The sequence below is a fragment of the Dreissena polymorpha genome, chromosome 8, assembly GCF_020536995.1.
Source record: "Dreissena polymorpha isolate Duluth1 chromosome 8, UMN_Dpol_1.0, whole genome shotgun sequence".
In the NCBI taxonomy this organism is placed as follows: domain Eukaryota; kingdom Metazoa; phylum Mollusca; class Bivalvia; order Myida; family Dreissenidae; genus Dreissena; species Dreissena polymorpha.
This window is the reverse complement of record NC_068362.1, coordinates 17,760,518-17,774,293: the sequence shown is the minus strand read 5'-3', so window position 1 is coordinate 17,774,293 and position 13,776 is coordinate 17,760,518. Positions and strand designations below refer to the sequence as shown.

General features: G+C 35.2%; 2 protein-coding genes across 4 annotated transcripts in view; one reads left to right on the top strand and one right to left on the bottom strand.

Annotated features, from left to right (window-relative positions):
- The window catches only part of LOC127841632 (neurobeachin-like), a 232,466-nt gene that overhangs the window by 149,267 nt on the left and 69,423 nt on the right, over nt 1-13,776 (top strand). The gene's annotated exons all lie outside the window — the stretch shown is intronic.
- Nucleotides 9,798-13,214, bottom strand: LOC127841637 (protein mab-21-like 2). Its single transcript, XM_052370630.1, has one exon. It carries the CDS (start codon nt 12,936-12,938, stop codon nt 11,832-11,834), a length of 1,107 nt encoding a protein of 368 aa, XP_052226590.1. The 5' UTR covers nt 12,939-13,214; the 3' UTR covers nt 9,798-11,831.

The window sequence follows — 13,776 nt, the reverse complement described above, 5'->3', positions numbered from 1 at the left end:
AACCGTACGCACAGAATTTAAGTCTACTTTTTTACTAAATTTAATTCATTTTTTTACGACTTTAAGCGTCATATCTGGAGCTCTGCATACATGCATTAGTAGCATATATTGAAATATATCCATAGAATTTCTTTGGTAATTGAAGGTAAATTACTGTACAAAAATTATGGTTAGTCATTAACCAAAAAAAGTTACGTCTACAAACACGCGGATAATTTTGGTTCAGTAGCAAATATCTTACAAAGGAGCGCAACTTCTCCTATAACATAAAATTTCCGTTATACGCCGTAAATTTCCGTAGTCGAACGTAGCATTTCGGAACGACTGTCAATTGACATCATTGTATCATGCATGATTGTATGTTGCTTTGAGCTTGGGTGAAACTCACATCTTGCCATAGCGTTAATTTATTCAACGCATCAATATTTGATTCCATTATGCACTGCGCCTATTGCACAAGTCTCTGCACAAACCAACATACACATATGCAGCATGCAATTAACGAACAGGAATGTTGCATCTGTATAAATGCATGATACCATTAAGCAGAATGTAAATAGACATTGGCCATCAGGCAAGATGTAAGTGTCATCAAGCATGAAAAGGTTTCTACAAATTGAAAGTACCATCAAGAATCCTGACACAGTCACAAAGAAGGATGTAATTTTTACCTAAATACCCTTCCATACAAAAGATTGTTAATGCTCAAGATGCACGATCTATTTATCGAAATTCCTGCAACTGTTCAGAACATTTGCAGTAAAATACCGAAGCCTAGTTCGAAATATGAAATATCAGAACAAATCTTGTAAACTCTCTAGAGGCCACATACGTTGCCCATTCTTTATGATACGTAGTAAAATATTTGTTGCAATATTATATCGACTGAGTTAAAAACTGAGTAACCGGGGTAACGGGTGTCAAAAAGTAGGTCCCTAGATTAAAATAAAGAAAACATATTGTGAACATTCAATGGGCCACATGTATTGCGAAATCTTCATTAAACTTGGTCAGAACATTAATATAAAAAGAGTTCGAATCTGGGTCATACGGGTAAAAAAAACCCAGCTCTCTTGGAACTTGCGAGAAGCCACATGTATTGCTTAATGCTTATTAATAAAAAAATGTACATTTTGTTGTAATTAATATGTCTTGTGAGCGACGTGTTAATTAATAGTTTAATAAATGAAGAGAAAGATTAAAAAAGGTACATCGTTATTATGTATGCGTCGTTTAATTTACCGGCTCAGTTATGTATAGCTAGTGTCATGCCTTCGTTTCAAACAAATCCAGCACGTGGCGCGGCCTTTAGACGGAGATGGAGGGGACACCAAACGACCTTTCAGCACTGCGACAATCAGTTAGGCACTGCGTTTAGCGAAAATAAATAATAGTTCCTACTCGAGTATTGTCGTTGTCAAGATGAAATGCATTGCCTTACTATTTTGTTGGCTTTGTTTATTTTGTTTTTATGGATTGCAAATGTGATACGACAATTAGATTGGTATGTTTCATGAAACCAACGGATCTCGATTTCTTCGGAAAATCATAATCTAATTCGGTGCATACAAAGCTGTCCTATTTTGCGTATCGATGGTATTTTAAATGTAATAATTACGTTTGCTAAAAACGAGCCAGTCCTGAACAGATGTATTCGTGCAAATGCTGTATGCATAGTTGTCGAATTGCAAATCACTATTGTTATACACAGTGCTTACGATCGTTGTACATATTAACGTTAAACGTCCTCGGGCGTCATCCTCAAGCCAAAGAATACCAAGATCAAAGTTCTCGGTAATTGTTTATGGAAACGAACTACAGGTGAGGGAAGCTTCTAGGGCAATTCTACCATGTAATTAACTAATTGATCGTCTTTTGATTGGCGGTTTTTGTCAAGAGGTTTATTTAATCTACCGTTACCCCTTAACGAGAACCATCCCAAGTAGTGACTGGATGTATTTCTCCCTTATCTTCTGAATACATGGAATTGCTTGTATGATTTTGTGTTTGACACCTAAAGCATTACGCAAATGTGAATTTTCTGACAATATGCGTTTCTATAACAACGCAATGTCTATAACTTATGCTTACAAAACTTGCAACTGATTGTGTCAATACCACCTTTTAACACAATTGTTAGAATGGTTTAAACAGTTTGAACGTTTTTTGTCGCTGCAAAGATTTATACATGTTATGCCATTTAGAAGCGCTGTTAGTTATAAATCACAGTTTTTGAAGGCCATGCCCCTTTGCAAGTGCACAGGTTATATACATCGCGCATCAGTCTTAGTGTTATTCCGTGTAAAGACATTCCGACATAATTTTGCGGAAATTCTTTTAAATTTAATGTTCACACAGTAGCAATTACATTCGGGACTCACTAGGAGAGTGTTCTTTATGTAAATCAAAGTTCAATGGTATCGGATGTTGTTTGACATAATGTGTTGTGATTCACTTCTTATTCTTGTTCAGTCAACTAACATCAGTAGGTATCGAAACTTGTATCAAATTGCCACTTCAAAAACATGCGAACACAATGCCAGTGAATAGTTTTTCAATGACATAGTGATCGTCGTTAGACAGATAGCTTAATTGAGCATACAAGTAAGTATTTTGAGGTGACTGAAGGTTGTTTTATCGAGCATGTTTTGACAGCGGTAATTGTGTGTGATCATCGCTTTGCAGAAAAATGACGGACAGTTGATTTACGGAGGAATAATCGGTCGTAGACTCCCATTGACTGGGATACGATTAAGCTAATTATTACGTTGTGTAAAGCATCGAAATTATACAGTGCCGTAATAAATAATACAGATAAATTACTTAAGCTGGATGGCTTATTTTTGTTGGGGACCAAACGTTTATCCGTCAGTATGAAATATCATGCTCCTTCTTTATTAGCTCGACTATTATATATGAAATATATATAGTGGAGCTCTCCTACTCACCCCGGCGTCGGTGTGACGGCGTTAGCGTTAGCGTGCAAATGTTAAGTTTTCGTACTACCCCAATTATTTTCATTGTCGCTTGACATATTGCTTTCATATTTTGCATACTTGTTTACCAACATGACCCCAACCTATAAACAATAGCAGACAACTCTATCAAGCATTTTGTCATGATTATGGCACCTTTTCCACTTAGAATATGCAGCAAATGTTAAAGTTTTCGTACTACCCCATTTATTTTCATTGTCCCATGACATTTTTCTTTTATATTTTGCATACTTGTTAACCAACATCACCCCAACCTATAAACAAGAGCAGACAACTCTATCAAGCATTTTGTTATAATTATTGCCCCTTTTATACTTAGAATATGCATATTATTGATAAATCTATGTTAAAGTTTGCGTACTACCCCAAATATTTCCTATATCCTTTGACATATTGCGTTTATATGTTGCAAACTTGTTTACCAACATCACTTTAACCTATAAACAAGAGCAGACCACTGTATCAAGCAGTTTGACATAATTATGGCCTAACATTTTGCTTAAATTGCCATAACTTCTTTATTTATGATCGCATTTTATTATTACTTTGACAAAACAACACTTACCTGAATACCACATGTATTCCACCCAAACAATACCCCACGCCCTTTAAAGGGGCCTTTTCACAGATTTTGGCATTTTTTAACTTATTCATTAAATGCTTTATATTGATAAATGTAAACATTGGATCGTAAAAGCTCCAGTAAAAAATCAAGAATAAAATTAAAAAAAGGAAAAGAACATTGCCTGGAGCAGGTTTCGAACCAGTGACCCCTGGAGTCCTGCCAGAGTCCTGAAGTAAAAACGCCTTAGCCTACTGAGCTATTCCGCCGAGTACACCCACTTGATGTATTTTATACATTATATAAGCAATCTTCGTAGTTGCACAAAATTTAACGACAAAAACAGAACTCTCCAAATTATTCAATCGTTACGCGTTGCAACGCTTTATAATTTTTAGGTTTTAAAATCGTCAAAAGATGCATATAATGGCTATATTAGAGCATGGTAAATGTTCAGTATTACTGTTTCCTCACAAATATCATAACTAAAACGAAAATTTGCGAATCTGAAACAACTTTTTTCAATTTTGTCAATTTACCAAAGCGCGAAAAGATCCCTTTAAAGGGGCCTTTTCACAGATTTGGGCATTTTTTTTTAACTTATTCATTAAATGCTTTATATTGATAAATGTAAACATTGGATCGTAAAAGCTCCAGTAAAAAATCAAGAAAAAAAATAAAAAAAGGAAAAGAACATTGCCGGAGCAGGTTTCGAACCAGTGACCCCTGGAGTCCTGCCAGAGTCCTGAAGTAAAAATGCTCTGGCCTACTGAGCTATTCCGCCGTGTATACAGACATGACGTATTTTATACCTTATATAAGCAATCTTCGTAGTTTTACAAAATTTAACGACAAAAACAGAACTCTCCAAATTATTCAATCGTTTCGCGTTGCAACGCTTTATAACTTTTAGGTTTTAAAATCGTCAAAAGATGCATATAATGGCTATATTAGAGCATGGTTAATGTTCAGTATTACTGTTTCCTCACAAATATCATAACTAAAACGAAAACTTACGAATCTGAAACAACTTTTTTCAATTTTGTCAATTTACCAAAGCGTGAAAAGATCCCTTTAACATAAAACTGGGATCTTCGAGTTTGAACGGTCTATGCAAGGTGTGTCAGACCTTAAACTTAGTCCACAATAAAACACACAACATACAAGCGTAAACAATAACATAACAATTAAAATATGCCCAGTAATAAGTGCTCGCGGAGCTCTATGTTGCACAACTCTAGCTTTACTGTCATTTGTGTGAATGCATTTGTGTTGGTTTGCGTAGTTATAATTCCGTTTTCGTTTGATCAGTTACCATGTCGTTCTTAATCTATGAGTTCCTCAAACCGAAAAGTGAGTGCCATTCAGGAGATTTCCAGAATTCAAGCGTCAATCTCGCAAGGTCAACACTTCAATGCCAAAATAATCTCGACGGAGGACGTAGCTGTCTTTTGTATTGATAAGTAAAACGCAAGTTGCATCTTCTCTTAGTTACTTGCTTGTACACGTGTTGCTGTTGCTTTTTGTTTGTAATTGCACCCCGTGTTTTGAAGAAGACCAACTAGTATTGTGTCATTATGTACACATTCTGTAAGCTAATCTCTAATATTTGCTTTCCGTGTTTTTAAGTACAATTACCCGTGTATGTTTCATATTATGAACTTGGTTCATATTATGAACTTGGTCCATTAGCAAATTTCCAATATATGTACTCCGCGTATTGAAGGAGAGCAACCATTATTGTGTTAGAACTTATATGCATGGCCAATCAGCATATCTCCAATTTGTTCCTTCCGCGTTTTTAAGTACACAAATCCGTATGCTATATCAGACAACCTTCAATATGTGGACTACGTTGTCAGAACCAATATTATAATGTCAGGTTTCGATGCACCATCGATACACGTGAAAATCTATCAAAGTTTACCTCGCCCATGTTTATTGTGCCTATTCTGCACCTTTCACCTCGACAAACATTGGAAATCACGTCATATAGCGATGTAATGATGCATGCCTGCACAATGCATATGCCTGTGATCGAGTGCCTTACTGACTCAGACGAGTGAATGCGTTGTAAATTAATGCAACGGCTATTGATCATTTAATGAAACGTTTCGAGCAGAACACTATTTAGCGATTTACATGACAACCATGTTGTTTAATGTTTTTTCTCGGTGTTTATGAACTTAAATCCTTTTACTTGCGAATATTGTATGAACTGTTGTTATTTGCTATACATGGCCATAAGTAGTTGGATAATAGTCTTGGATTATAATTATAATAATATTAATAATAACAATAATAATTTTAGTAATAATAATTAACATTATATCAATATACGTAGTAATGCATGTATGAACATAATGTGGAGAACAGAAAATCTGCATGTCACGTTGCTAACAAGTTCTCAAGAAGAAACTGTCCATTTTGTTGACTCTGTTGGTTACTCCAGATGCCCAGTAATCCTATTCCTTCTCACACACACGCAACATTTTTTCGTCACCTTTCCTATGTGTGTTATTTATTATTTCGCAAAGATGCGAAAGTTAACGCTTATTTGCATGTCATTGGAATTGTCCATAAAACATAAGCTGTAAAATGATGCTTATACTTCATATTCAAAAGATAGACAACTACGGACGTAAAGAGAGACTTGCTGATAACAAAAAATACAAAGCAATTGTCAGGCAATCTTTTGCTACACGTGTATGCTTAAAGAAAATAAACATGACCGCACCAAGAGCACCTAGTTAACTATAGCTTTTGATTGACAGCTTATCTTGAAAGCTAGTTAGCAACTGCGTGCGATGATACACATCGACCGTTAGCAGATTTGTTTGAAATTCAGTAGGGGTGTAAAACGTGCTCTGCAAAGGAACAAACAACCTTGGTACTTGTTCTTTTGGACGAATGCTACTAACAGATCACTGTTGTTCGGTTATAGAGCCCCAAAATTATCTTGGGATCTTATGGGAAACTTAATGCTGTGTATAAACGGTTCTACATATAAATAAGTTTGCTAAAGCCATTACTGTAAATGATGTTGTGAACATTGTAATGTTGAAGTCTTGTGATGAAATGCTCAAGTATTGTTGGAAGTTGGACATTGTTTTAATTACGTGCATTTTATATGGCGACTGATGTATCTACGCTTTGGTCGGGCAAACGGCAATACAATTTAAATACCTTATTATAATGTATGTTGTTGTCATCAATGTGGCACTCTTTTTTTGCTTTAAAATTTTGAACGTGCAAACGGGAACTATCATGTTATGTAATATATCAGTATATCCAATCGACCAACATATAATAAGAATGACATTTCGCGTTGCGCTGAGTATAATGGTCATAAGAAATGCATGTATATAGCATCGTTGAGAGACTGCCAAATAAGATTGTGTGATGTACAATGTATTTCTAGCAACGCGACAGTTACTACGAAACGTCTTCATAAATTATAGAAACAAGCATAGTGTTTTGTATAATAAACAATGTTTATACTTACATTCGGACAGGCGTGATACGCTTTTACGTTCTTAAATCAAATTATGAAATATTTATTTAGTTAAATCTAATTAAATAAAAAAACAATAAACGATATGGCTTATAATTTTAATGGTTTGTACAAAGTCATTATCTTTAACAAGAAAATGTATAATATGATGTTTAATTGAGTGAGGCATTAGACTTTAGATGCACCCTGAGCCTGTCTGTATTATTATTATTTCTTGCGAGATGTTTACCAATCCAATCGAACAACAGTAGTCGAACAAATCAGTTATTGTACTGTTTTTCTCATTTAATAATCCAAGTACATGGTGCAGTTTAGTAAATAAGAACACTATTTTTCTGAAAGTTGAGTACGATGACCATTCATTTACATGTACTTATTACCCGTTTGTTATAGAAAAGATTTAGAATAAAGGCGATTATGCATTTAGACGCATAGGGTTGATTTGTAAATGATATTTTTTCCATTCATATTGTATTTGTTGTAACGAATAACATATTTTTATGAAGCAGACGTATTTTTATTAAGCAATTATATTTTGGTGAGACATGTGCACAAGCTTAGAATGTGTTCCGTTAATCGGTACTGCCATTTAGTCATACGTGCCACATAAATGATCACATCTCAGACACTGATTTCTATAAACTTGTTTGGATTTTTGAGAGAAAATTCATTGTTCATGAATTGTTAAAGATTTGTTAGTATTTTAATAAAACAAAATGTGTAAATATACCTTTCCGAAATGATTCACTTTGTGAAAACAATTTGATAAAGAAATATTTGATATATTATATCTAATCATATATAAATGAAAATATAAAAGATGTAAACGAAATTGTATGCAAAAACAAACATTTACATTAAGTCGATTTCAGTTGAAAGCAAAAAAATAATATGGAGTTTCTTGGTGCAACATTGCCGCTAGGGCTATAAAAATGTTTCCATGTTTTTTCCTTATATTTTGAAGATTTTCAGTCCAAATTTCGAGAGTTCCTAGCGATATACTCGAATTTCTAAATGTTATCGAAATAAAAACGAAACATTTTATCCATTGAAACGACATGGTGTCTTACTTTTTGATCGAAATTTTGTATTTATCACAGCTACATGAAGGTAACAAGTTAGAACAGCACGTGGCTCTTCCGTCTTGCTATTATACATGTACAACTGAGACTTTCTGTTTTCATTATCAACATTTAGTTGCTACATTGTCTGCTGCACTTTCATTATTTCACCCGGTAAACGAAGTTTTTATATTACAATGATGGCGGTCACCTAATTGTCCGTAACTATTAGAACTGGAACTTTGAGCTTTAGAAGAATGGCAGGTTGGGGGATTGGGTCCCCATTTGTTTGTGGCAAACACTTTTTAAATATGTGATCCTCTTTCATAATTATGCCCCACCCTTTAAAGTGTCTATCTTTATTGTCTCTCTTTCATGTGTGAATGCTGTCGTTTATATAGAAACACTTTAATAGTGTTTTATAGACTAATGATGATTGTATTTAGTTGCATGCCGTATTTCTTCGTATAATCATCAAATAAGCTTTAATAAGTAAAATACCTATTTGAATACATTATGAATGGATGCTTGGTTATAAGTGCGACAGTGGAAACAAAGCAATTAATTCACAATCAACAAAATTTACTAAATACTGATTTCTTCCTTCTCGAAATAGCCTATCCCCTTCCCCCTGCACAAATATTGTCATTTTTTGGTCAGACCGTAGAACATACATGTGATAATAAAATATTTCCTGATGTAAGGCATTCAGTTGTCGCCGTATATTCACAGTAGAAATGCAAATAAGTGAATGTTATTTAGTTTAATAGTGGCACGTCTTGTGTTTACTTCTGAGTTTCGCCAACGTTGGCATTATTATATGAAAAAGATTATCAATGCCTCGAATATTATTAGTTATACAGATGACAGTATTTGGTTTCGATTTTTATATTCTAATCTCATTAAATTACAGGTGTATATATATATATATTGTATATTACAGGTATATATATAAACTGTTAGCAAATATATTTTTTTTAACGACGGCCACTGTAATTGATTAGGCAATACAAATGTAAACAATAATTGTTTATATTGTCTTTTTCGTTTGTATCTATTTACTATCCTATTTTAGACTTTTACCGTGTTTCAAATGATAACACATTGTTCTAAGCAATTGATGAATTGCATTTAATGCAAGTACAGAATCGTGAAAAAGAAATCCACCACATGAATTGGTAACATCAAAAACCAAGGTAATTTGCGATTGTTTACAATTCTTTTGAGTTTTACGCGTTTTTGTTAGATCAGGTGATAGCATTTGTAAAGTATTCGGTAATTACTGATTAACAATGGTGACGAGTCCGGTGCCTTTGATCTTACAATAGATGGATGCCCCTGCGTAAGGTTTGAAGTTCAATGCATTTGTTTTTTATGTTCATCACATGAAATGTAAATGGTTGCACATGGATCTGTGTTGGCGACTCACTTTTTTGTTGTAGAGTGATATTAATGATATAAATATTTATATCAAAACGCAATTACTTTTTGTTTGTTATGTTTACTTTTCGGAGTTGTGTAAATTTCTTGCAATAGTTATAAAGAATCTGTGTTCTAACATCTTATTAAGTGTAAAAATATTCCTATCTTTTTAACGTTTTACGTTGATTAATTTTATGTTGTTAAAATATCATAACAAATATATAAATATATGTATTGTAACAAATAAATTTATTTTTATCCGTCAAATAAATACAATAAATTGTACGCATACAACAAACATAAAAACGAAATTGTTAAACAATATAAACACATAAAAGGACAACAAAACGCCAACATTTGAAAAGTCTGCGTAGGCGCTAGAAAAGTCGCATATTCTAATGAGCTTATTTAAAATAAAGTTAGTTCGCTATAGCTAATGGTTTAGTTTTTACATAAAATACTTAAAAATATAACAAAAATATTTCAGCATCTTCAATTTTTAGTGTCAAACCAAAAAAATATTATGTATAAGAAAAGAAAATATTTTAATAACACTCCACCATTTGACATTTTACAGCGCAGAGATGTCGGTATAAATATGGTTGTTAAGATTAATCTTCAAGTAAAAAAATGACAGAGGGAGAATTTATAAGCTTTAAGCTTCCGTCTTGAGTCCGTGGCCATTTAACCTATCTGTCGTTAAATTGTTATATTATATATACTACTGTATTGATGGGCAATATGTTTAATCTAACTAGGAATAGACAACGCTTTACTGACCACTATAAAATGTATGGTATCAAAGCATACACTAATTAAAAATAATGCAAGCTGTCTATTCGTTTTAAACAACGACGCTATTCGTTTAAATACAATAAAGTTGTACATTAATCCAGATTTGATTTAACGTGCTAATGAAATTGGAAGTTTATTATAAACGTATTAAAGTCAAGCCTAATTATGGTTTTATGCAATTTGGCACCGTAAATCTGCAGTCATTCGCAATTTGAATTCCAATACACCGGATAGCTGTTAATATTTTCTTTTTACTGGCAACATAGATCATTATAATGGTACAGTTTGATCGCAAACTATATAAAACCGCTAGTTTATGATCCCATTAATTTTATTATTTTATTGTTTTACTTTTAATAATTGAATATAAAGCCTTCTTAAGAAAGGGACTGTTAAAGTTAAGCTTTTTATATATGATGACCCATATGTTTTAGGGCCTATACATTATTATAAAAGACGACACCTATGCAGGTTTTGCCTTCCATATATTTGGGTCTAGAGGTCTGGCGCGGAAACCGAAATTAATATTTCCGCATTTTCCGCTATTTGGACCTGTTACATGTAAATAATGCGAATGTAATTAAGAGTAAATTATAAGCATTTTAGCGGCGTCACTGGATTCATAACTCATAGCATTATCTAGTTGCGGGAAATTTCATAGCTGATAAGCTGACAATTTATCTATCCATATTTCATCTAAAACATACTTGGAATATGCCCCCACGCCTATAAAGTTTCCACGTTTTCTGGTGTTCGGGAGTTTTTTGTGTGCTCTGCGGTAAGCAATTATTACCAACAGAATAATAGAAATATAACAGTGTTTGACTAGACTTGTTTTGATTACAACGTAATCAGTTGAAATACTATTTGTAAACGAGGGGTATTTAATGTGGAATAATATTTGCATAATATCCTCCATAGTAAATGTTTGAATAACTTAAAAATGAGAATATTATAAGTATTCATACTTTGGTACATAAGATGTTTTCCGGAACCACAAGATTCAATGAAGGTTAACCAAATAATTAGAATGATTGCACAAAAGTTATTCGCGACATTTTGATGGTGATCATGCGGTACACGCCAATTTTATTTGTTCGAAGTGTAATTGAATAACTCAAACGTTATATAACCACACATGTTAAATATGAATATTCGTTTAGGGTCTTTAAATGAAGTGTTTCAGCATGCGGTCAGGTAAACACGGTGATAAGATACTTACAACCATCGCGACGCAATGTAAGGAACACTATATCCCTGCGGTAGTTTTTTCATTTAATATAACAATAAGTTCTTTCCCCACTAATTAGACGTACATGTAGGATAAAAACTATTAGCAATTATGTTACTTATCTTCAATATAATAATTTAAAAGAACTCCTGTAGCACTTATTTTAAAACACATTATTCTCGAAATGATCTAATAATAAAAAACTAAATCTTTCTATGTACAAAACAAATACGCGCACAAGTCAGGTACGTCACAGCTTTTCGAGACTTTTTGGATTTGTTAAAAGTTCTCTAAGGATGCGCCAGCACTGTTTGGCCGCATTGTCCATGGCTGTGGATGACTTGCCCTTGAACAGGTCCACGTTGGGGAGGAAGTAGTGCGGGCAGCGCCGATTCTGCAAACATGAAATAAGCTGCAGCAGGATCCCGTTGATCCGGTCCCCGAGGCAAGTGTCGTCCCATTCCATCTCTCTCGGGTGCTTCTCGCATTCATGGAGCAAGAGAGTCTTTAGATGATAGGACATGATAGGTTGACCGGGGACGTCAAAGTGGCGGTCTCGAAGCGCTTTCAGAATGCTCAAACATTTCCGTCGGCAACCGCCGTACAGAAGTCTGTCTTCTGCGTATTTGAAAGACATGGTCCACGCGTCACCTTCCGCCGCGCTTTGTTTATCCTTCATGTAAATGCTTTCTTTGGAAAGGAGGTCAAAGCCCTCAGATTTGACTTCCGCAACAATGTTCGGGTTTGGCCAGGGAATGTGAGGCACCGGCCAGTGCGCGGCGCTCCTGCACCAGATGCCAGCGCACCGGAACGACGGCGTGATCTGGACCACGAAACGCTCTTTTATTCGAAGTTTCACTTCAGTCGTGTCCGCAACCATTTTAACAACATCACGGTAACTACACTTGTCAACAGCTTGTGCAACTAAGGTTTGAAAACGTGAACGTATCTTTCGCGCGGATAAATACCCGGACGCCGTTATGAATTCCACCCATAACGACATCGAGCGTTTCCTACCGTCACTTAATTTTAACACTGCACAGCCCGGTATAGACCCGTCGTCGACGAAATTGAACACGCCCATCTGGTTCAGGTACAAGACGACTTCGAATTCGGTCGGCGAGACGACATCGAGCCCCTCGTAGCGCCCGTTGACCTCGGTGAGGCTGCTGATGAAGCGAGGCTCCTGCACCTCCACCTCCTTCAAGACGTCCTGCAGCACCTTGTACACCTCCCGGATGGTCTTCACGACGCCGCTCTGTCGCGTGCCGACACGCTCGTTATAGTACTTGTTAAGTTCGTAGAGCACTTTGGATTGTTGAGCTAGCATGTCTGGAGAATTGCCGTCCAGTAACATCTTCTAACCACTGGCACTTTCTTTGACAACGGAATCCCACATACGATGTCACTGTTTGTGTATTATCTTTAATAAAATACCAACGATTTTGTCCGAGTTTTCTTATCTAGATAGGTAGTCACTCGATATTAATAGTATTCTATTCTATTACGTATACTAAATCCATACACGTTTTACGGGCTTATTGATTCACTTATAATTTAATAACTTAGCACTTCACTGAAGTGTGTCCAAGTGTTTTTACAAGATGTGTACAAAATATTCACCGCAGCATGTTAATGATATTGTGAAGCGAAACGGTTTGTTGCTTTCTATTAAACGAATGAAAGGCAGTAAATCACTGTTTGAAGCAGCCAGCCAATGAGCACGCGACTGTTTTCATCGCTAATTAGCCTCGAGAGGTCTCGCGTCATCGATTGGTCGGGAATTAATTTACAATGCTTCGATGACCCCGCCCTGTGTCGTCTCAGCCACGCCCCCAGGGTGAAAAGTAAATATTGAGAAAAATAACATTTGATGCGTTTGCGTCTAGGAATGGACTCCAAATTTTATCTTTAAATTCATTAAAAACCTATCTGATTCGAAGGGATTTTGTTCACCATTGGATGCCCCTGGTGAGCGCGTGACATTATCTATATTATGCTCCACGTGAGGATCCCGGGGGTCGGCTCCTGAGCAAACGCGGGTGATGTTTCTGGTTTTTCCGGGAAATACACGTGTTCTTTTTATGTTGTTCTAATGGGGACATAAAAGTGTTTGTAATTTCAAAGAGATGTAACGCTGAATATGTGGTGAATGTCTCGTGATAATGAGAGTGCTCTATTTTATATTATGCTTG